The sequence below is a fragment of the Macrotis lagotis genome, chromosome 6 (genome assembly GCF_037893015.1).
Source record: "Macrotis lagotis isolate mMagLag1 chromosome 6, bilby.v1.9.chrom.fasta, whole genome shotgun sequence".
In the NCBI taxonomy this organism is placed as follows: domain Eukaryota; kingdom Metazoa; phylum Chordata; class Mammalia; order Peramelemorphia; family Peramelidae; genus Macrotis; species Macrotis lagotis.
Genome location: NC_133663.1, coordinates 106,424,316 through 106,449,775, shown reverse-complemented (window position 1 = coordinate 106,449,775; position 25,460 = coordinate 106,424,316). Strand labels below are relative to the sequence as shown.

The 25,460-nt window shown below is 32.5% G+C and overlaps 1 protein-coding gene and 1 long non-coding RNA gene across 11 annotated transcripts in view; one reads left to right on the top strand and one right to left on the bottom strand.

Moving 5' to 3' along the window:
* Positions 1 to 2,059, bottom strand: part of LOC141491149 (uncharacterized) — a 56,578-nt gene extending 54,519 nt beyond the window's left edge. Inside the window, exon 1 of the long non-coding RNA XR_012469483.1 lies at positions 1,932 to 2,059. This is a non-coding gene — a long non-coding RNA (uncharacterized LOC141491149). The remainder of the gene's footprint in view (positions 1 to 1,931) is intronic.
* DIAPH3 (diaphanous related formin 3) overlaps positions 1 to 25,460 on the top strand; it is a 543,832-nt gene that overhangs the window by 312,444 nt on the left and 205,928 nt on the right. For all 10 annotated transcript variants that reach the window (XM_074191775.1, XM_074191779.1, XM_074191781.1 and 7 more), the window contains one exon: positions 1,671 to 1,806. In XM_074191775.1, the coding sequence (XP_074047876.1) occupies positions 1,671 to 1,806 (136 nt within the window). The remainder of the gene's footprint in view (positions 1 to 1,670; positions 1,807 to 25,460) is intronic.

Here is a 25,460-nt window from a genome sequence, read left to right as displayed (position 1 = left end):
TTGCACTGGCCATTTGCTTTTCCTAAATATGCTCCCTTTTCACCTTCACTTCATAGCAGCCCTGATGGAAGCATCACTTTCTTCCTAAAGCCTTTCTTGATCTTCCCACCATCCATGTCCTTCCTCTTTAACTATCTTAGACTTATTTTGTACCAGATTTATAAATGGATATTTTGTCTCCTCTGGTAGAACAGCAATTATTTCATGTTTTTTGTCTAGCACCTAACTCAGTTGCTGGCATATAGTATGTACTTAATAAATGCCAGTTTTTTGATTGATGATTTAAACATGATTTACTGTTTGCATGCCTAACAATTGAGTAAAGAATTCTTTGGTCTTTCCACAAACACACAGGTTCCACTCTCTCTACCCTCCTTTATGTTGACATGTAGGAAGGAAAGAGATGATAGATAATCTTAAATGGCAAATATATATCAATATAATAAAAAGTTAACTCCTATAAGCAAAATGTGCTTCCTAATAATATGGTCCCCACAATATTTCAACTATGAAACTATGATTACTTGCACATCAATTATCAAATGTTATGAAAATTTATTGATCTTGCTGCTTCCAGATTTACGATATCTCTTGCATCCATCCCCCTTTTTCCCACTCAGAAGACTGCTTCCTAGTTCAGGCCCTAACCACATTGTTTTCTGGATTATTGCAGTTGCCCTCTAGTAAGTCTACCTGCATCCATTTTTTCTCCATAAAAATCTATCCTCCATTCTGTTGCTGCATTGTAATTCCTAAGACATAGGCCTGATTGTCACCTCTCTACTCTAGAAGCACAAGAAGCCATCTATTGTCTCTGTTAGAAAATAGAAACTCATTAGGTTTTAGAACAGTTTTGCCTTTAAAACATTTTAGTCTGGGTCCAGCCTAACTTCCCAGTCTGATTTCACAATACTATCCTTCATATAGTCTACAGTATAGGCCAAGTGGCCACATAGAGGTTTTCCAGGCAGCATGTTCCACCTTCTGCCTGGGTGCCTTTGCCATCTAATGCTCTTCCATCTAACCTTTGACTTCAATAATCCCTAGCTCCCTTCCCAACTGACTCAAGGGTTATGTTTCTTAAGAAACCTTTCCTGACTTGCCCTGTTGTGAATAAATGCCACCCGCATCACTCAAATTACTTTGTATTATCTATGAACATGATATTTTTTTCCAGTATAAGCTCTGTGAAAACAAGAGCTGTCTTATTAGCACCTAGCACAGGGCATGCACATTCATTTTAGGGTCAAAAGCAACTACATATTGAGGGGTAGTAGTTGTAGGAATACAATGATCCAGATAATACATAGGTACATAAGAAAGCATTAATCTTCACCATGTGTATGTACCTGATTTTAATCACTTGTTATTTAAATAACAAAGTTTTGTTTTCTCCCCTTATTGGTACAAATAAAATGCTTTTAAAAATGCTATCCAGTTGTACATAGAAAAAAAAAGTCCCAAGATTATAGATTGTTTTGTGAACAATATTTATTATCCTTCTAATTTTTTGTGAATTTGTTTTTGCCTTCCTCCCCCCTCCACCCATTACTTAGCCCAACATCTCTCGCATAGTAGATATTTAATAAATGCAAGTTACATATTAATGAATTTAATATTTTCCCTTTTTTGGGCATAATCTTGATAATATTTTAAATCATTTTTCATAGCAAGCAATGAAGGAAAACACCAAACGAAAAGAAGTTGAGGAAAAAGAGAGACGTGCCAGAATAGCCAAAGAAATAGCAGAAAGAGAAAAAGCAGAACGTCAACAAAAAAAGAAACGCTTGATAGAAATGAAAACTGGTGAGTATTATTGAGTGTTTCTTTTTTCATTTAAAAATTATACTGGTTGCTATATTTTAATTTGATAGATGAAAAACATAAGAAAGAATATTTACACTTAAACTTCATAGCAGTTCTGTACTTACTATTTTATTTTTTGGTAGGCAACATGATAGAGTGCCATGCTTGGTAGTCAAACAAATTTTCTCTGAAGTTGGTTGTATGACATTGTGCAAGTCCCACAATCCTTCTGAATTTCAGTTTTCCAATTTCCTCATCTATAAAACAGTAGCAAGATGCTTGTATAATTGTTGAGGGGATGAAATGATAATTTTACAAAAAGTGCTTTGAAAATCTTGAAGTTCTATATAATCAATGATGATAATTGTTATTCATAGTAACAAGTCATTAAGTTTCACATATGTTAGATAGTACTCCATACTCTGCATCTATTCACTTTCCATTTTGCTATAAAACCCATGATAATTCATGATTAATTACTTATATTAACTAAGAGTAAATTAGATAAACATTATTACAAAAAAAAATGAACTTTCCAAAGGTCATATTTCATTAATTTAAAATTTAAGTGAATTAAATTATAGGAATAGTTTGTGACCAACATTTATTTTGTTTTTTCTCAACATTCAAAAGCAAGTCTAATTCTAACTCTATCATCTTGTTCCTAAGAATTGGACATGGTCCTAATAATATGAGTCTTATCCTTATTGCTTTTGACATGGTCTATTTTATAAATCAGAACTGAAAATTCACCCAGGTCTCTTCAGAGATAAATTAAGAAACCACCTTTGCAGGAATTACACCTTACTACTTTTAATTCAGAAGACATATTTTTAGGATGAGTAAAGCAAAGTAGCTAAGTATATATATGAATAATACTACTTCTTCCAGTGAAAGAAAATTTGCAAACTCAAAATGCTTTTTTATAAGTGTCTCTCAGACTCTATAGTCATAGGAATTACCTTTAGCCTAAATACAAGTATCAATTTTATTTCACTATATCTGGAGATCAGAGAAATTTAACATTGACTTCTAAGGATTACAGTTTGAAAATAAATTTTAAAATAAAACATCACTATAGAATTTACATAATCTTCTTGGATCCTGCCTTTGAAGTTTGACTCATTTGATTTCAGATGAACATTAAACTAAAAACTTGATTCATATTTCATTAGATAGTTTAATCATACTTGACATTTAAAATAAACTTAAGTAGCAATCTCTTTAGATCAAAATATGTGGAATTTATGATCTTTTGTACAAAAGAGTAGGTATATTTATTTTATTAAGTTCCATCTGGAAAAATAGAATAGATTTGAAGTCCCCCAAAATGGGTTCCTAAACATTAAGTGACTGCTTTGAACCAGACACTGTGTTAAGTATTAGTGACACAAAAAAAGACAAAACAATTAAACAATAAAGCAGTTTTTTACCTACAAGCTAATGGGGGGAAACACAAGGTATTTACTAGATAAAATAGAAAATAATTAACAGAGAAAAAGCACTAGAATTGGGTTAGGAAAGGTTTCATATAAAAGATGTACTTTCATTTGGTATATAAAGGAATACAATAGGCAAAGTTGAGGAAGGGGAACATTCCAGGGATGGAGGACAGCCAGAGAAAAATCTCTGGAGCTAAGAAATAGAACGACTTGTTTATGGAATGTCATGGAAGCCAGTGTCTCTGGATCAAAGAGAATATGTCAAAGGATAAGGTAAAAGAAGTATAAAGGAAGGAGGGTTTTGAAGTCATATAGAGGATTTTGTATTTACTTCTGAAGGCCATAGGAAACCACTAGAGTTTATTGAGTTGGGGACCCATTCTTTGGAACAATCATTTTGGTGGCTGAATGAAGGATTACTTTTAGTGGGAAGAGATGTAGGGCATACAGGCTGGAGGGGATAAGGGTTGCACTAGCATGGTGGTAAGATCAGAGGAGAGAAGGAGGTGTTTATGAAAGTTGTTACAAAAGTGAAATTGGTAAGCTTTGTTAACAGATTGGATATAGAGGGCTGAGAGGTAGTGAAGAATTTGGAATGACTCCTAGGTTTGTGAACCTTAGAAATGGGGAGGATGCTGTTCCCCTCTACAATTATAGGAAAGTAGGGAGAAGGGCTAAGAACAAAAATAATTAGTTCTGTCATGGATATGTTTAGTTCTAGATGTGTGAAAAGCAGTTGAAACTGTGAGATTGAGGGTCTGCAGAGAATTTGTTGTAGGATAGACAAATTTGAGCATCATCATCTTAGAGAGGTTAATTAAATCCATAGAAGCTGATAAGAACACCAAATGAAGTAATAGAAAGGGAGAAGAAGAGGGCCCAAGACAAATCCTTATGGCACATGAATGGATAAAAGACATGAATCTTAGCTCTCTTTAATACTACCTTTGTGGTTTGGGGCATATCTTTGAATGTTTCTGGACTTTTATAAAGCTATCTTGATTTTCCTCCTAAAATTCTAATCACTCTTCTCTGTTTTCTTTGCTAATTTTACATCTAGATCATGTCCCCTAACTATGGGTATTCCCAAGCTTCTGTCCTAGATCTCTTGTTCTAAATTCTCTGACTTGGTGACTTCAGTCAGATACCAGGGTTTAATTATCATCTCTATGCTAATGGATCTCAGATCTATGTATCATGTCCATGAACCTAAGAACTTATGTCACCATTTGACTATTCGACATTTCAATTTCCTGGAGTCATCTCAAACTCAATATGTTCCTTAAAGGCCAGACTTCTTCCATACATTCATATTTCTATTGAATATACCACCATTTTTTATTCCCTAAGTTCAAAACTTTGGTGTTTTTTGTGGACTCTTCACATTTCCAAACCCCACATACCTAGTCAATTGCCAAATTTTGTGTTTTCTACCTGTTCAACATCTCTAACATTTAACCTCTTCTCTCCAATAATAAAGCCATGACCTTAATTCAGGCACTTAATACTCTTTGCTTACATTGTTATAATGACTTCCTCAATCCCTCCCTGTTACAAGGCTCTCCCATTTCATTTCATCCTTCATACTGATTTCTTTTTTAAAAAATGTTAGGCAATGGTGTTAAGAGACTTGCCCAAAAGTTACGCAGCTAGGCAATTATTAAGCGTCTGTGTTCTATCCACTGCACCACTTAGCCTCCATACTGATTTCAAAGTGATTTTCCTTAAGTGTAAATGCAACTATGTCTTTCACAAACTGAATCAGTTACAAAAAGAGAAGCCTCCTTTTGCCTCTAGGATCAAATATAAACACTGGTCTTTAACTTTTAAATTTTTACAACCTTTTTCCAATTTCTTCTTTCAGCCTCATTGTATGTTACTCTTCCTTTATACTCTATAATACAAATTTAATTAATCTTAGCTGTTTCTCATCAATTTCTCCATCATTTCTCTATGTTCCTTTGCACTAACTTCCCCACCCCCATGTCAAAAACATAATTTCTATGCTTCTTGGCCTCAGAATCCTTTTTTCTTCAAGATACAAATTCAAATGCCACCTTCTAGAAGAAGTGTTTTCAAAAAATCAGCTGTTAATGCTCAAATATAACCATTTTTAAGTGTTTGTATTTTTAATGTTTATTTTTTATAGAGTAATTTATGTCATTTTTTTCTTCTGTTATAATATAAGCATCTTTGTTGTATTTGAACCCTAACATAGTAGATGGCACATTGCAGGTACCCAGTCATTTCTTTACTGATCTTGCCCTGCCAAGCCTCTCCCATCATCTAAGCCTTCCCTCTCCCTCACATGCTACTGAATGAGACTGTATGAAATCATAAAAATCTTACTTACTGGGGCCACCTCAAATTTAAGTTAGAGAATCTCAAGGGGTCTTCTTTGGGACAATACAATCCCATCCCATGATCTTTTTATCCCTCTTCAAACCTCTTATGCTTCCCTTCATACCTAACTTTGCCTTATGTTTCACTGAGAAAAATTATATTTTTATATCCATTTTTTTTCTGTTTACATTCCCCCCCCATACATACTTATTCTTACTAAACTTCACATCTGTTCATCTATACTCTCTTACCAGTTTTTCCTTCTGGACATGATTTTTTTTTTTCAGTTTAAATTATTTGGTAAATTTTCTATTGTTTTTGACTAGTGAGATCTAATTTATAATACTTGGGTAATACACAAGGTTTATGACTATATGAAGCCACTTAAACTCTTTAGGGTTCAGTTTATCTGTAAAGTGAAAATAATAATAGCACCGACCTCACTGTAGGACTTAGAGAATTAAATGGGATAATACACTGGGTGCTCATAAAGTCTTAGGACGTAAAATAACTTAATAGATTTTATTAATTTATTACAGTAAACCTTAATATCATAAAAGTACCCTAGGACTTTTAGGACATCATGTATTTCTAAAACTCAAAAGTTTATGTAAATATGAACTCTTAGATAATAATAATAATAATAATAATAATAATAATAATAATAATAATAATAACCAATTCAATAATCAAATCTTCCAATTCAGTTTTTGCTGCTGTAAAGACTTTTTTCTTTTTTTTTTCCTCCTTCAGCATCAGGTTCAAGAAATTTCTTATTTTATATTCCCTTATACATAGGGACATGTATATAACAATGATAATGTACAAATATTTTTGTATTTGGTTGTTTTCCTTTTCAAGAGTATGAAGTTGTATAACATACAGAAACAAAACTTATAGCAGATTTAATTTTTGTTTGATCTGTAATATATTTCTCTCCTGATCCCTCATATTTATTTTCACAGTACTTTCTTTTGACAATTCTTTTTTTTCTTTCATTAAAAATTGTTTCCCTTTGTATCTTCAGAATTTCTTTCTTGAGTTTCTTGTCCTTTTGAGTTGAATTTTCCTGTAGAATTTTGGTTCATAGGATCCTGTTTATCATTTCTTGGAATTCTACAAAATCTGCTTCCCCCAAATATAGTGTGTATGTCAGACTATACTCAGCTTTTCTCTTTCTTTATAATAAAAAAAAAAATCACTTCCCCATATCTAAAGTCTACTCTATTCTCTGCTTTTCCTAGTCCAAGTTTTTTTCATTTTTCCTATCCTAGTATTCCCTCTATTCCCAATATTATTGAGAATCAGATCCAGAATAGATCTTCTACTTGTTGACACATCAGTCTTTTGAAGGATAAAATTACCATTTTGTCAAGTGAAAAAAAAAGCTACTCTACTTTTGATAGAAAAAACTAACAGATACTTTGAAGATTTTAATTTTCTATCATTACTGATTTTTTGTAAGGCTTAAGGTGTTTCTCATCCTCTTCATCAATTTCCGTGACAATATCACTTTTTTTCCTAGTTCTTAGATTTCTGCACCTGAACACATGCTGCCTTTGAAAGCCAAATACCCAGTTATAGGTATCATCTCATCGCTTATTAGTGAAACCTAATAGGTCAAATCTTACTGTAGTTTATCTTGTATAATGAACACTTTTTCTCCAAAGACATCTGATATCTTCAGTTTTATTACAAGCTCCTTATTTAGATTTTTGCCTCCTGTGAACTTCTGTCTCATTTGCTATTCTTAATACATTGACCCTCCTCTCCATGAGCTTTTAGCTTTGGTGCCTCTAAGCAGGCAATTTTCTCCTCCTCTCTTTATTTATAGTTTGTGAATTTTTGAGTTAGATTTGCAAGTTTTCAGATAAATATATTCTTTCTACATCTTTTTACTTATATTAACTAATAATATAGGATCCTTCTTTTCTTTCTTTTAAGATAGATTAAGTGTCTGAGGCTGGATTTGAATTGAGTTCCTCCTGACTCCAGGGCTGGTGCTCTATATACACTGCACCACCTAGCTGCCCCTGACAACGTGTTTGTTTTTCAAGCATCTGTTTACAATTCAAATCTGCCATTCTATTTTACAACCTTTGCTTTCCATGGACTTCAGTTGTAAAAATACCACCTATGTTCTAAAATCTGTCCTTTCTTGCTGAAGACTCCTTAGGATTTCTCAATACTTTCTTGGTTCTTTATGCCAGTATCACTTAAGACCATGTAGATAACCAGTAGTGAGTAGTAGTCTTCCAGTTTGTCAGATATTACAAGATTCTCTGTCACATCTTAAATATATATATATATATATATATATATATATATATATATATATATATATATATATTCCCTATGAAGACAGAAGAGTTCTTTTTGCATTATTATCAAACTGACATATAGTTGCCAGTATATCTCTCTGTATGACATCACCAACCATCGCTACCTGACTCTGCTTTCTCTGATCTTTTTTACATGATATATAGAATTGTAAGTTTATATAGAATAATGCCTAGCATAATACTGTTTACCTGATATGTGCTTAATAGATCTGTGTTAACTGATTTAACATTTTTTTTCTAATTTATCGACTTTCAATATCCTATTCATTCAAGAATACTGCCAATTTATAACCATCCTTTGTCATTGCAAATTACATGAGAGGCGTGCCCTTGTGTCTACTGACAATTTTGATAACATATGTGAGTTTGGAGGCAGTACTGGATAGAAGTCACCATTTTAACCTGGTGAGTCCCAGTGGTATCAAGTAACTAAAATGACAGGAGCCTGATGAGCATTTCATTACTGATAATGTTCTTACACAGAGCAAAACAGCTTGTCATACAAGATCAATTTTCAAGACTTATGACCTGGACATCACATTTTATGCATTTATGATTTCCTACAGCAGATGTGTTCTTTAATTGAGAAATTTAGAATTATGAAGATGTGATAGTGTCATCCATGCAATTTCATGGCTTTCTATTTTTATTTCCTCAGCATCAAAAAATAACTTAATATTTTTCCCCATGTTATTGAATCTTGTATTACAAAAGCAAGAAAATAACAGAAATAACAAAGCTTAAAGAATAGTGAGAATTCTGATTTAAAATAGTGGTCAGATGAATATTTTGGAATGAGTTGGAATCAAAATGCGGCTATCACTAAATAAAGAACTTTTTTCCATCTCTTGATGTATAAACTCTATGCTAGAAATCATTTGGTTTTTGATCATTCCAACAGATGTCACTAAAACTTCAAGTTTCTTTCCCATTAGCAGTATAGCACAATCAACTGGCAATGTGATATGTGATCATTTAAGATTTTTTAATCAATCCAATTCTTCCCTTATGAAAATTTCTGCAAACCAGTCCATATAGTTGCATGAATTTGTGAATGAAAAAGTACTTAGTAAGCCACATCTAGAATACATGTCATCAAGACCTGCCCACAAAGGGCTTATTAGAAGTGGGGAGGTTGAGCTGAGTCTGATCAAAAGAAAGCAAAACTTTAATAATCTATTTGGGAGGGACAAAGTAGGGGACTCTTAAATTCTGGTTTTAAATAGAATCCAGAGTTCAGGTGATCTACATGAATGACATGAAGAAAATTCCTCTTCTTTTCTTCCTTTTTCTCTCTGTTCAAACTGAACATAAAACAGTTTTAATAAGGAATAACTTTGTTTTTTTAGCTCCCCTTAATGGCTGCTGGTAGATCTAAATGTCTTTTTATGTCTTTAAGCAACAATGAACTCTGAAAGATCCCAGGGGCTCTTCTAGTAAACTAGTGCAGGTTTCACAACTCCCCATCACCTTGAGCCATCCATTTCCACCCAGGCCATCTCACTGTACATTGACTTCCCGCTCCTCAACCTCACAGGATCTGAGAGCACAACCTTCATTCCTAGATCTTCCTGAATCTTTGACTTAGACTTGAATATTTAACTTCAAATGCCTTCCCAGGCTATCTTCCCCCTTGCCTGCCAACATGGCCACCCCCTTCCCCTTGTCACCTTCCTAGAACAAAACTCCTTCCCCTTTTTGCGCCTTCCTATTTCAAAAGAGAAGCTTCCAGAGGACAAAGTTATGTATCCCCATAGCCCATAGCACCCTGTCCTACACATGATAAGCACTTGATAGAGACTTTTTAAATTAAATTTATCCCTTTCTAAATGATGAGTAACCTGTTTTCAAAGTTTACTTCCAGTCAGTTATATATAAAAAGAATAGCAGTAATGGAGATATTCATTGGATTGTCTTCCAGAAACCTGCCTTGAGGGTGGTTATTATTTATCTCTGAAAGCTGTTCTGTATGTTCAGTTTCCTTCCCCCCCCCCAACCTACCATAAATAAGTAGGGGGATTCTCTTCACAGAATTAGTGAGCCTGACTTCTCATTTGTATAAAAGGGAATTGAGTTTATTATGTATCATTTGCAACCTTGCAAGTAAGAAACACACTTTTATGGGTGCAGGAATTAGGATTTTACTACCAAAGGTGGTAAAATAAAATTAAATCAGTGTTCTTGTTTATCCATCATAAATCATCATTTGCCCTTGGCAAGAGTACAGAGTGACTTTACAGATCTACTGTTTATTATCACTATCTTTTCAGAGTGTATATTTTTGTTAAGTATAATGAAAAATATAGTCTATTGCAGTTTCCAAAGAAAGGAAAGCAAGCATTCTAAAATAAATGGTACTTAGACCACAAAGCTCTGTTGTAAGGTAAGAATAGCAGAAATGTCCCACTGCCATATCACATTGGGAAAAGTTCTTTTTTTTTTATTTCATTTTCCTTTTTTTAAGAGAGATATACTTATAAGTCTTGCATATATCCACTGTTGTGTGTTACTTTCATAATTGATACTTTTAAATTAAACAAACAGACCTTCATAGATTGTTATAATACATATATTTAATAATCATTTCTTGTGCCACATATCAAGTTTTATGTAAGTTATGAGTTTCATACTTTAATGATTGCATTTTTCATTTAATTGAGGAGGCAGGCAGGGGTGAGGCATGAGCTGCAAAGTTTATCTAGTAAACAAAGAATCTAGTGATTATTTAACATAGATACAAAGCTAAATATATTCAATTGTTTATTCTAAGATAACTATGAGTATTCATTACAGGGGATCTATGTCTAATTTTGTGACAAATTATATTTCTGGTTTTTGTAGGTAGCAGGAAAAAATAAGGCCATTTTATTTTTTTTGCAAGGCAGTAGGGTTAAGTGACTTGCCCAAGGTCACATAGCTAGGTAATTATTAAGTGTCTGAGGCTAGATTTGAACACAGGTCCTTCTGACTCTAGGGCCAGTGCTCTATTGCATTACCTAGATGCCCCAAAATAAGGTCATTTTATAATACAATTGGCATTTTATACTTTGGTACTTCCTGAGTAAGTTAATTCACATGATTTTTAAATGACTCATCAGAATGGCCTCAAAATAGACCTGGTTTTATATGATGATATTTTGTGGATGCATAGGAATTTATTTAATGGAATAATTTAAATTTCATGTGAACATCTACTGTTTTTTAATATTTCATTTATTATTTATTAGACTTAAATGTCTCATTTGGTACAACTTCATCCCGTTAAAAAAACAGATAATTACCTTTTAAAAATCTGTTGTTTTACCCATTAGACTGAAATTGCTGCTTTGTTTCCATTTTGTGATTCTTAGTAAAAGCAATTAGCCCTACTTTTTAGAGAAATTTAGAGGAAATTTCTTCCATAAACCTTAGCAGATTTGTCAACTAAAGAGTTTTATTTCCCCTCTTAAAAGTTTTGATCATTGTTAAAAGAGCTAGGATATTATGTTCACCAATATTATTTTTTTGTGTTATGGAGAAAGGATAAATATAAATGAGGCAATTTTATCCACTGGCTAGAGAGCTCACCTCAAAACCAAGAAAGATGTGTTTGCTTTTAAGTCAAGCCTTCATCACATGCTAGTTTTTTGTCAAATAGTCAACAAACCTATCTGCCTAGGGACCTCTCTAAGATAATAAGTTGTAGAATCCCCTATTTCTAAATTTAAGTATTTTGTAAATAAGTTTTTTTCTTCATATTTTGACATTTTGCATCATCACAAATTCCTCCCATGTCCCTCTAAATCCTATGTAACAAATAGTATTTTTTTTTCACAAGGTAATGGTGGGGGGTGGATGTTAAGGTCACACAGCTAGTGCTCTATGCACTGTGCCACTTAGCTGTCCCAACAAATAGTATTTTTAAAGACAAAAAACTGAAAAAAAGTAAGAGGTGGAAAAATCAGTATAACTGAACAGTACATTAAGAAAAATCTGAAAATATGTGATTTGGACAGCATTAAGAGGTGAATCTCTCACCTCTGCAAAAGGGAGAATTATGAATGTATTCTCATCTTAGATTTCTTTATATTATGTTATATTATGTTCTTTAGAGTTTTGTAACTTGTTGTATGTGTGTCTGTATCTTTGTGTGTTTGGTTGTTCTTTCTGATTACCTTGGTGATGCCATGTTGTTTTCTTGACTCCGTATTTCACTCTGCATCAGTTCAAATATGTTTTCTCATATTTCTCAGAATTCAGAACAGTTATAACCCATTACATTTGTGTTCCACAGTTTTGATGGGCATCTTCTTTGCTTTTGATTCTTTGCTATCACAGAAAATGCTGCTACAATGTTCTTCTCAGTAGCTTCTTGGGATATAAGCTTCACATAAGCTTTTACTCCAAAATATAAAAAAAAATCATAAACATTCTCCGCTTTTCATAGTTGATTCAAATAAATTTCTTCTGAAATGAAATCTGGATAATGTATGTATTTTTGTCATTAATTTTCATCCTATTCCCATGTCAGAGATATAGAAAGTACTATAAATAAATTCTATTGGTTTTTTGGACACTCACACTGCTTTGTTTTTAATTTCTCATGCTCTTAATATATTGCTATTTTATAATACAGTATATATGTCTCTTTCTGTTAACCTTTGGATTAACCCCAGCACCTAGTATAATAAGTCACACTTCATAGACAATTAATAAATACTTTTTGAATAGTGTTGAGTATCTTTTCCTTCTGTTTTCATTTTTTTTTCTGGTTCCAGAGTAGCAACATAAAAAGACCAGAAGAAAATGGGATATGAATGATTAGTGCTTGAATAATTGACTAGAATATTTCTCTAAAAGAGAATTGTGACAAATATCCTTCCCTAGAAATGTAAGGGTGCATCTACATGATTGGGAGAGGATAGAGCAGAGACTGGAACTATATTTTCATTACTATAGAAGATTCTTTGGTGAGAAAGCATAAAGCAGTAGTTTTGTTTGACTTATAACTAATCCCTCATTGAACCTGCCCCTTCCTCCTCTTTTTTGCTTTTTCTTGTTCTATCCTGTTTCCTGGTTAAGTCAAATACATTTGTATACTAGTGCAGTGTGTGTGTGTGTGTGTGTGTGTGTGTGTGTGTGTGTGTGTGTGTGCGCACGCACGCGCGCGTGCGTGCATACTGCCTTCCATTGCACAGGTTAAGATAAAACTGAGGTTCAGGTGATATCTGTTCTCCCCAATCATATGGCATTAAGATTGAGGTGAGGAGATGCTTGTATTGTTGTCCCACCCCCATTAGAAGGAATAGTATTTTTCTCTTCCAATTAATTACTCTTCATTTCTGATTCTATCTCACTGTTTTTGGTCAACTCCTTTTATTTTATCAGCAGTACAGGGAACCCCCTTTCTGTTACAGAACCATGCTCTGTTTTGTAGATTAAACTCAGTTTTTCTGTATAATTTATGCTGGGTTGTAAGGCAAAAAATTTTGCATTTTGTAAAATCATATTCCACAATCCACTCCTTCATAGTACAAACTACACAGTCTCTTGTGATCCTAAATGGTCCTGCTTGGTATTTGAACTCTTTCTTTCTGACTGCTTTTATTATTATTTTTTTTAAATAAGAAGTTCATATGATTTTCCTAGCATTTTTCATTTAGGGATGTATTGCAGTAGATGATCAGTGGATTCTTTTTATTTTCATTTTGTCCTCTTGTCCTAATAGGTTTAGACAGTTTTTATTTATGTTCTTGAAATGATGTCTTGAAATGATGAAATACTTTCATTTTCTAACTTTTGACTATTTTAATATTTGTTTCATGGATTATTGATTTTTGTTTGATTCATTCATGAAGCTATAAAAGAATTTTTCTTTCTTAAGTGAAAGTTGACTGTATCAGAAATTGGTGAGGCAGTTTTGCATCATTGAATTATATTATTTTAAAGAATACATAAAAATTCCATTGTTTATACTCATTCACCATTTAGAAGTCATTTTCAAAGTTGTATCTAATTCTCCACAAAAAATTACAAGATGAATTATTTGCCGATATTTAACAGTTTTGTACTAGTACATTGAGTTATAAAATGTCAAAATTCTTGTATCATTAGTTAACTTTTGGATAAGATTCTTTTTCTTGCTCATGTGAAGGTTCCCCTATGGTTTAGTATAGTTCTAAGAAAAGGCAAAGCAAAGATACCTTTATGTAAATAGCACCTGTTTTTATTCATTTTGTTCATGTGAGGATACTCTTCTTGCTTATGCTATTCCATTCGTAGCAGAAAGCATACCAGACAGTCATTTTGATGTTATCATAGTGCCCAGAACCCTATCACTGTGATAACATCAAAATAATTTTCAAGCATTATAATGGAGAACTCAAGTAAATAAATATTTATTTAGTGCCTTCTTTGTGCCAGGGATTGTGACATTTTTGTTATCCAAACAGTTGTCAGAGGAATGGGAAAACTTTTCTAATGATGGTTATTTATGTAATCTCTACTTTCAAGCTCAAATGCTGTGAATCATAGCCATGATAATCTCTTCACCATTAGATTGGCAGTCTTTGAGTGGCATTAGATTGGGTTTTCATGGTAGATTGCTCTTTTTCTCATTGATGGGAAATAATCATCAGCTCAACATATCCCATAAACTTAACACACTTCCTTTTTTTTTCTGAATTCATTACTTCTTTTTGTATTGACATCCTTCATCTACTTTTTGATGTTCAAAACTCTTGTCATTCTTTTCCCATATGATGCTATTTTAATTAGTTTTTACTAGTTTTTTGCATCATAAGGCTTTCCCTTCCCCGCTCCTCCATCTGATATTCCTGTGGCTCTTATTTTGTTTCTATGTTTGATTATGAAGTATCTTAAAATCTGTCATTAGAATATACCCATTTCATTATTAGAGAGATATTATACACTTGATTATAATATCCCCTGCCATTTTAGTCACAGAACTATCTTAGTAAAAGAATTCAAAATTATTAAAGTACAGAACCAATGACTAGTAATTTTTTCCAATATACTATAAATTAGTTCTTTAAATTAGTGAATTTTAAAGAGGGGAAAAATGATGTATTGGTGGCCTGAAAAGCTTAAGCAGTTTTTCCTTTATAATTTTGTAGATTCATTGAAACATTAAGATTTATTATACTCTTATTTTATGCAAGATGCAAGGGATTAGGGATACAACACACACCAAAGAAGTTGATGCAGTGAATGAAATTACATTCTCTTGGATGACATAGGAGAAGAGAATGGAGAGGTTAGTAATGCTAGCATTCTACTGCCAGAAAAAAATCGTGGATTAATATGATGTTATTAACTAGGACCACTCTTAGTAAAGAAACATATCTTTCTGAACTGACAATCTACTCTTAGGCCTGTGGTTAAACTGGTGTAGTTGTTGACCAAATCACTTTATAAGCTTTTTGTTTAAAGTTTCCTCTCCCACATCCCCAGCTTTTTAAAAAAAATGTTAAAAGACAAAAAATTGTATTTAGAAAAATTCATTTAAAATGAGCTCCTATGGATAGGAAAATTATTAAAGTTTATAATGAAAATTATTGCCCATCCTTAGAGGAAATGGTTTATAGATTCAATTGAACAAGAATTAAGGGACAGAGAAAAAGTTCTGTGCTTACTCTTGGGAAGATCAAAAGGACAGATAAGAGGGACTCCTTGTCTTTATGGAATTTATAGTCTAGTAAACATAAAGCCTTTTCCTTTAGTCATACCCTTTTCATTTATGACTTTAATTGAATGAACTTTCATTATATCTGTTGTGTGCTAAGCTCTGCTAGACCCTCAGGCCACAAAGACTAAATTAAAATAGTCCTAAACAGTTACAAAGCTAAATAAACACATAATAATTTGAGAAATAAAAAGCATTAACTGGAGTTTTTGAGAAAAGAGGTGTCATGAAAGATTTTGTATAAGAAGTGACACAAGTTGAAACTTGAAATTCAGTCTTCAAAGAAGAGGAGAGAAAGAGTGCCTCCAGAAGGTAGATAGCTTATTGAACACAAGGGGGTGAGAAAACCAAATGCTGAGCTCTAGGAACAGCTGACTGTTGGGCTGAATTTTTAAGTGTGGAGAGACAAAATATAAAATAATTTTGAATTTCCATTCTTCCAGTACAAGCTTGATGATATCCCTGTTTACTTAATGAACTGAATTGGAAGTATAACATATAGAGAGAGTCAGAGAAATCATAAGTTATAAAAACTAGTGAACTTGTTGTATGTAGACAGCTTCTCATTTTCCCTGAAAAGCAGTCAGCAAACATGCTATAAAGAGAACTCATTAACATGCATAAAATCCTGCTCTAGTTATAATATATATTTAATATGTCACACGTTTAGCTTCTGTGTAACAGCTTATTTTTATAATAAAAAGGGGGAAATGCCTGAGCGGATCCTTTATCCATAACAATTGATTCTTAAGTTATGACTAGTCTTAGATTGATTAGGGCACCATTTTTATTACTCCTAAACTCCTCAGAGATGTTAAATATGTATAGATACTCACTTCAGTGCACATATCTTGCTGTTCGGTATTCTAAACAATTAAGAGATGTAGGTTAAATTAAACTCATTTATAGTTTTTTTTTTTTTAAAAACTTCATCTTTGCAACTATTTCCAATTTTTTCTCTCAATGAGCTTTTACAAAACATCATTGCTAACAGATAGTAAAATGAGTTAAACCAGTTTCATCCTGCTTCTACTACTGCCCTTAAATGAAGACTAGCTAGTCAAGAGAATGGAAAATTAGGGGAAGCAAGAACTTGAATAATTTAATAACATTATTACTATTACTTAAGTTATCAATTGCTTAAAGCTTAGAGCTTGCATATCTTCATAATAAGAATCATGAAATTGGAAGGAAAGTCACTGAGAGACCATTAAGTATCATCTCCTCTAAAGCTGGATTTAACTTAATCCACATAGTTGAGTATTTTTGCTAGAGCATAAATTTAGGAAATTCCCACAATTTTCCCTGGTTAACATGGTCTGATATTTAGAGCACTTACTGGTATTCTTTCTTACAGTAAGCTTTTTCTAAACTCTTATAATTTAAGCCATTTCCTTTATTGAGTAAAGACTGAGAAATGCTAGTAACTTCTTAGCATGATAAACTTGTAGATCATTAAGTCACTCCTTAGTCAAATTGTTAACTTGACCTCATCTGCTCTGATCTAATATTTTTAATGCTTCTTTTTTGAATACTAAAAAAAGTTTTACAACTTTTATTGGAATTTTTTCATAAGTTTTTTAATGACCATCTTAAAATTAATTATTCTTTTATTTGCCAGTAAAGAGTATGCAGGGTGACATAAATAATTTTCCTAGTAGCCATTGTTAACTGAGCTACATAGATGGGAAAGGACAGGTTTTTTTTGATTCAATATAGTTATAATTTGTAATATTTTAATAAATTCCAGAGTCTCTTATGCAGAGAAGAAAGAATAGAACAGCCTTTCATTTGATTTAGACCAGCATCCCATTAATGAATAGACTTAGGAAACAGTTTTGAAAGGGACCCACAAAGGACTATCATTTAGATTGGTAGTAAAGAGATAACACCACTGCAACTATTCTAGGAATCATTTTAGCAAGAGATTAGCTAACATGTTGATGAATAAATTATACTAAAACTTGAAAAAAGAAAAACTCACATGATCATTGACAGTACGTTCAAATATAATAGCAGGACGAAATAAAAAGAACGTCAAGAAATATTTATAAATAATGTCATATATCTTTCTTTTTTGGACAGAATAGATAGACTAATTTTATTGAAATTTAAAAAATTTTTCCAATTATGCAAAAGTCAGTTTTTATCATTCATCCATTTGAAAATTTATGAGTTTCACATATTTCTCCCACACTTCCTTCCCTGCCCCCTCCCCATGGTGGCAAACAATCTGATAAAGCTGTATATGTGTAACTGTGTCTAATATAATTCCTTATTAATCATTTTGTGAAAGAGGAATTAGAACTAAGGAGGAAAAAAAACATGAGAAAGAAAGGAAAAACATAAAAGAAGTATTAAAAAAGTTAGCATAGTATATTTTGCTCTACATTCAGAATCCATAGTTTTTCTCTAGATATGGATGGTATTTTCCTTAACAGGTCTCTAAGGATTGTCTTTCATCATTGAACTGCTGGAGGAGCTGCATCTTTCATAATTGCTCATCTCAAATGTTGTTGTTAATGTGTACAATGTTCTCTTGGTTCTGCTCACTTCTCTTAGCATCAGCTCATGCAAGTCTTTCTGGGCTTCTCTAAAATCTTCTTACAGAACAATAATACTACATAAAATTTATATACTATAACTTGTTCAGTAATTCCCCAATTGATGGGCATCCATCAGTTTCTAATTCTTTGCCACTGCAAAAAGAGATAATATATCTTTGAAGATATGAGACTTTTCCTGGTTTTTATGATCTCTTTGAAATATAGACCTAGTAGTAGATCAAAAGGTTTATAATTTTATTGCCCTTTGGACAGAGTTCCAAATTGCTCTCCAAATTGACTGTATCAATTCATAACTCTACTAACAGTGCATTAGTGTTTCAGTTTTCTCACATAATCTCCAACATTGATTATTTTTCTTTTCTGTCATCTTTGCCACACTGATAGAAGGGAGGTGGGTGGTACCTTAGAATTGTTTTAATTTGCATTTCTCTTATTGATAATGATTTAAAGCATTTTTAATATGAATATAAATAGCTGCTAACTGCCTGTTCATAAACGTTTGACCATTTATCAAGTAGGGAATTATTTGTAATCTTAAAATTTTGATTCAGTTCTGTACATATTTTAGAAATGAGTCCTTTATCAGAAATACTGGCTATGAACATTGTTTCCCAGCTTTCTGTAATCTTGGCTGCAATGGTTTTATTTGTGCAAAAACTTTTTAACTGAATATAGTCAAAATCATTTAATTTACAATTTATTATGTTCTCTATTTCTTGCTTAATTATAAACTTCCTCTTTCTTCATAGATCCAACAGAGTATTTCTTGTTCTCTTAATTGAGGTTATCACACTTTATGTCTGTACCCATTTCAACCTTATTTTGGTATAGAGTATGAAATGTGGGTCTATACCTAGTTTTTATCATATTGTTTTTCTAGTTTTCCCAGCATATTTTGTTAAATAATGAACTCTTTGGGATAATCAAACTATAGTAGATTACTATAGTCATTACTACTTTTTTTGTGTGCTTAATCTAATCTTCAAAATCCATTACTTCATTTTGTAGCCAGTACCAGACCAGTACCAGTTTTGATGACTGCTACTTTATATTATAGTTTTAGATCTGGTATATCAAGACTACCTTCCTTTGATTTTTTTTTTAATCAATTCTCTTGATATTCTTGCCCTTTTGTTTCTCTAGATAAGTAGCTCTGTAAAATAGTCTTTTTGTAGTTTGATTGATTTGGCACTGAATAAATGATTTAATTGGGGTAGAATTGTCATTTTTATTGTTACTAGTTTGACCTAACTGAGAGCAATTGATATTTTTCCAGTTGTTTAGATCTGACTTTATTTGAGTGAAAAGTACTGAGTTTGTCTTGAAAGATTAAAATTTCCAAATATTTTATGTTATCTGCAGTTACTTTAAATGTAATTTTTCTTTCTATTTATTGCTTTTGGATTTTATTGATCATATATATAGAAATTCTGTTGATATTTGTGGATTTATTTTTATATCCTACAACTTTATTAAAATTGTTTGTTAATTGATTCAAGTAGTTTTTAATTGATTTTCTAGGGTTCTCTAAGTATCATCTGCAAAGAGTGAAAGTTTTGTTTCCTCATTACTGATTCCAATTCCTTCAATTTTTTCTTCTTATTGCTAGGACAATAATTCTAATAGAGTATTGAATTGTAATGGTTATAAATGGGCTTCTTTGTTTCATACTTGATCTTATTGGCATTGCTTTAAGTTTATCCCTATTACATATAATGCTTGCTGATGTTTTAAATAGATACTTGTTTAATCAATTTTAAAATAAACTTCATTTATTCTCATACTCTTGAGTATATATTAATAGGAATGGGTGCTGTATTTTGTCAAAGTCTTTTTCACCATTATTGAGATAATCCTATGATTTCTGTTAATTTTGTCAGTTATGTTGATTATTTTTCTAATATTGAACGATTCCTCTCTCCTGGTAGAATTCCTACATCATCATGGTGTATTCTCCTAGTCATAACTTGTTGTAATATCTTTGTTAAAATTTTATATAAAACTTTTGCATCGTTATTTCATTGGGAGAAGATTGGTCTAAAATTTTCTATATTTATTTAGGCTTTTCCTGGTTTAGGTATCAGCTTCATATTGGTGTTATAGAAGGAATTTGGCAGAACTTCTATTTTTTTAAGTAGTTTTTTTATAGAATTGGAATGAATTGTTCTTTAAATGTGTAGTAGAATTCACTTGTAAATCCATCTGGCCCTGGAGATTTTTTTTTCTTAAGGTTCTTTGACTTCTTTTTTCTGAAATGGGTTATTTCAGTATTTTATTTCCTCTTTTGTTAGTCTGGGCAACATACAATTTTTCTAAATATTCATCCATTTCATTTTTTCACTTTTTTTTACTTATTTTTTGTGATTAGATTTATCTAATTCTGTGAGAGGGAAGTTGAGGTACCCCACTATTATAATTTAGCTAACTATTTCTCCCTGTAGTTCATTTAGCTTTTTTCCTTTTTTTCCTTTTTTGGTTAGGCAATGGGATTAAGTGATTTGCCCAAGGTCACACAGCTAGGTAATTTTTAAGTGTCTGAGGTCAGATTTGAAGTCAGGTACTCCTGACTTCAACTAGCTGCCCCCCCCCCCCATTTAGCTTTTTTTCTAAAAATTTGGATGTATAACCACTTTGTGTACCATTTGGGGTGTGTGTGTGTGTGTGTGTGTGTGTGTGTGTGTGTGTGTGTGTATGTATGTATGTATGTGTATGTATATATATATATATATATATGTTTAATAATGATATTACTTCATTTCCTATCTTCAAGAAGATGTGGTTTCCTTCCTTATCCCTTTTAATGAGATCTGTTCTTCCCTTTTTTTTTAACTGAGATCAAAATTGCTACCCCTGTTTTTTGTTTTTTTTTTTACTTCCACTGGAGCATAATATATTCTGTTCCAGCCTTTTTCCTTTACCCTGTGTGTATATCTCTCTGTTTCAAATGTGTTTCTTGTAAAAGCATATTATAGCCTTCTGGTTTTTAATCCATTCAACTATCCGCTTCCATTTTAGGGGGGTTCATCCCATTCACATTACTGTTATAATTATTAATTCTGTATTTCCCTCCACACTCTTTCCCTATTTATACTTTTCTCTTTCCTTTTCCCTTATCACTCCTCACCAGTGTTTTGCTTCTGACTGCCTCTCAATTATCCCTTTTTCTTTCCTTCTCCCTTTTCCCTTTCACTTTACTTTTACTTTTGCCTCCCTTCTATTTGTTTCTTCTTCCCTTTTTCCCCTTCTCCCCCCCCCCCCCACTTCCCTGTAATTTTTAAACCTATTTGGAAATATATGCTATTCTATCTTTGGGCGAAACCAGTTGAAAGATTTACTTGTGCAGACCCTCTCTTCTTTGCCTCTACTATAATGTATCTTTGTGCCTCTTCATGTGATGTTATTATTCTCTAATAACTATTCTCCTAGTATAATCCTTCTTTTCATCTCTTTATTGTTTTAACCCACAGCCCCTTTGTTGAAAATACTCCTTTTATATGTCCTGGTGGAAGTATAATTCTCAAGGGTTGATTGATTGCTTTATTAGCAATATTGCCTCATAACCACAGCCTCTGTCCAAGTACAGTGCCCTCATCTGTCACATTAAAAATAATTTATAAATTATCTCTCCTGAATCTATTTTCCAGGTCAGTCATTTTTTCCCAAAAGGTGTTTTACATTTTCTTTTATTTTTCAGCCTTTTGGCTTACTTTGACAGAATATTAATTTCCATTTGTTCAATTCTAATTTTCTAGTTTTTTCCTTCTGTTAACTTTTGTTTTTCCTTTTCCATTTGATTACTTTTTAATGAGTTGTTTTCCTTTTCTAGTTGGTTAATTTTACTTTTTTTGATGATTTACATTGCTTTTGCAGTTGGTCTGTTTTATGTTTTGTTTTTTTTACTTTTGCAAAGCAATTGAGTTAAGTGATTTGCTCAAGGTCACACAACTTTATTAATTATTATTATTATTGTTACTGTTATTATTGTTATCATCATCATCATCATCATTATCATCATCATTTTTTAGGTTTTTTTCAAGACAAGTGGTGTTAAGTGGCTTGCCCAAGACCACACTGCTAGGTAATTATTAAGTGTCTGAGGCCGGATTTGAACTCAGGTACTCCTGACTCCAGGTCCAGTGTTCTATTAACTGCACCACCTAGCTGCCCCTAACTTGAATATTATTAAATGAATGAGGTTAGATTAGAACTCAGCTCCTCTTGACTCCAGGGCCAATGCTCTATTCGCTGCACCACCTAGCTGCCCTCTGTTTTACTTTTTAATGAGTGACATTCTTTTTCCAGTTGGTCATTTTTACTTTTAAAGGAATTAATTTCTTCAATTTTTCATAATTTTTCTGCATGACTCATTTATTTTTTTTCCGTTTTTCTTCTTTGGTTTTTAAAATCTTTTTGAGCTCTCATAAGAGGTCCTTTTGGATCTAAGACTAATTCATAAACTCCTTTGAGGTTTCTCATGTAGGCATTTTGTCACTGCCTTCTTCTAAGATGGTATTTTTATCATCCCCATTGGAATAGTAACTTTCTTTGATTACCACTTTTTTTTATTTTTTTCCTCATTTTGATAGTTGGGCTCTACTCCAGAAGCACAGGGAATATAGTCCCAAGCTTTTAGTGCTGGGGCTGGAATTTGGTCCCTGGCTGATCACTAGCCAAGGTGTTTCCTTGCAGAGGTTTGTTCCCTTCTTTGTGACCAGACATTGCCTAGACAGTGGTTTGTTTCATGTGTTGGGGTAGCCCAAACCAGTCCCATCTGTTGCACTAGTGTTATTGGGGCTCAAACCTTGTCTTCATAACTGGAATTGGAACCCTCCTTGCTGAGGGTTCTTTTGAGCCTTGACCTGAGTTGCACTGTGGATAAGAGTTTCCCACTGCTTTCCAATTCTCCTGCCTATGCAGGGCTAAACTTCCTTTCAGTTCAGAAGAGACAGATCTTTATTGAAGTTCCTCCATGATAACTTGAGTTGAGAACTATTTGGGGGGAAGAGGGGGAATCTGTAGCTGTAAGGTCTGAGGCTTCACTTGAGCTCTAGGAACTTCCTAGCTTTGCGCTGTCATCCAGACTGTACACTTGAAGTTTTAGAATGTGTGGACTTTTTAAAAAATGTGAACTTTACATTTTAACATAAGAAGGTTAAAAAAATTTAAGTGTCACTTAGATCATAGCTTGAGCTATACAAGAATATGGCTGTGGAAAGTTGTAACATTTATGGAAGTAGGGACATAGCATCGGCCATCAAGATATATAATTATATTAATATGCATAAACCTGAGCATAGAAAAACAATGCCAAACATTTTGACAAGAGTTAAAGGAAAATTGAAGTTATTACACCAACTCTCTAGAATCTTAAAGTCAGAATTCTAATATGGGATGAATTAGGCTAGGTGGAAGGAGTAAGGGAATGAGTTATGATCTGAACAAAAGTTTATTTGCTATGGCAAAGGATAGATCTGTTAAAATCCAAAGAGCAAGCAGTGGTGGGGTGTCACTATAATGTAAACCAATGTTTTTTACCATGAATCAGCCCCTACAGTAATAGGATATGGGTGTGATATGCTAAGAAGATCAGAACATGATAATCAACCAATTTTCCAGGCTTGGGTCAAGCAACAATAGACTTGGAGAAATCTGTGGAGTGGTAGCAATAGAGATAATGGTTATTTGGGAATTTCTGAGAATTCATGCTTTTTTTTATTTTTAACAGCTATAACTGATGACCTTTTCCTCAGATTTACTGAACACTGAATTCTTATATTCTATAATGCTATTAAAATTTTATGTAAATCATAACTTTAAACATAAAATAAAATCCCCTTATAGGATGACATTATCATTTAAAACAAATTAAGATTTCTTCCATTTCCCTTATGTTTTTCTTTTTCATTTGTCACTTTTATTCCCTCATTTATTCCTGCCAGATACTGCATTTCCCATATAATAGCAGACATTTAGTATACTAGACATGATTTCTCTATATTGAAGCTATTTTTATATTGTAATTCTTATTGTGTTTATGATTTTTTTAGAATAGCACTATTGTCCATTTTAGAGAGATATTTGCTGACTGGAAAGTAGTTTGATCCTTAATTATAATTCAGTAGTCTTAAGGACTAACTTTTATTCTGAGTTGGCATGCCCCTTCTAACCATAAGTTGAAGTGAATTTCAATTATCCTAGGAAAATTGTAATTTAAACAAATGAAGAACATTTTAATGGTCTTTGAGAATTTTGAGTAAAAATAATATAAGCTGTGGTGATGATCATTTTCATAGCAAATTAAATTTTTGGACAAGTAGAAGAAAAATTCATGTTCAATATTTTTATTTTACTCAATTTTCTGTGTATGTGTGTGTGTGTGTGTGTGTGTACTTAATAAATCATTTCTTTTCTGTATTGCTAAGTTTGAATTTTAGCAGTACAGACCACAAGAGTACTCTAAACAAGTAATAGAACCCACTATAAGGAAAACAAGAGATGTGGGCCTCTTTTTATAACTCTTGAAAAAGAAGGAAGACAAAAGGGAGACAATGATTTGGGTAAATATAAATCAGAATACAGTTTTATGTTCCCTAAAAGTTAAAGGTGCTTAAAGAGGAAAAAAGCAATATTACTTGCTGTTCTTTGTTTTCTAATGTCACATTAGTATTATTTATGAATTCATTCAGAGAAGATATTAGTATATATATATCAGACTGTGTATGTTTTTCATATATGCATAAATATATACTTCTTGCTTTAAATGTTGATCTTGGAATATATTTAATCTTTAATAATTTAATTCAATAAAGACAAATATATTTTGATAGGAGAAATGATTTGACATTCTATGATATTTACGTGTCTTATGAGTTCTTATGCTCATTCCAATTCAGTTCTTTTCTAAAGAAAGGTAGCACACAGTTGGTGGGAAGGAGGAATGTCAGAGAGGGGAATGATAGAAAATAGGGGTAAATCAATGAACTCAGTATTCACTGTTAGTAATGGTCCTGAAGTGTCATCAGAGAAACTCAGAAATGCTCAGGACTGGAAATGTCAGAAGTCATGAAGCTGAAATATTGAATAAAAGGAAACATTGATCTAATTTAGGTCTTAATGATTGATTTGGACTTGTAGGCTGAAAGAGATTGATGTCAGTGCATAATGCTAAAAGCACATATTGCAGCATTTTGTCATTAACAGGGGCAGAGTACTCCAGCTCCGGTCCTGCTTGGTTCTGTTTCTGAAATACAGTTAAAAATAAAATAAGATATCCCTT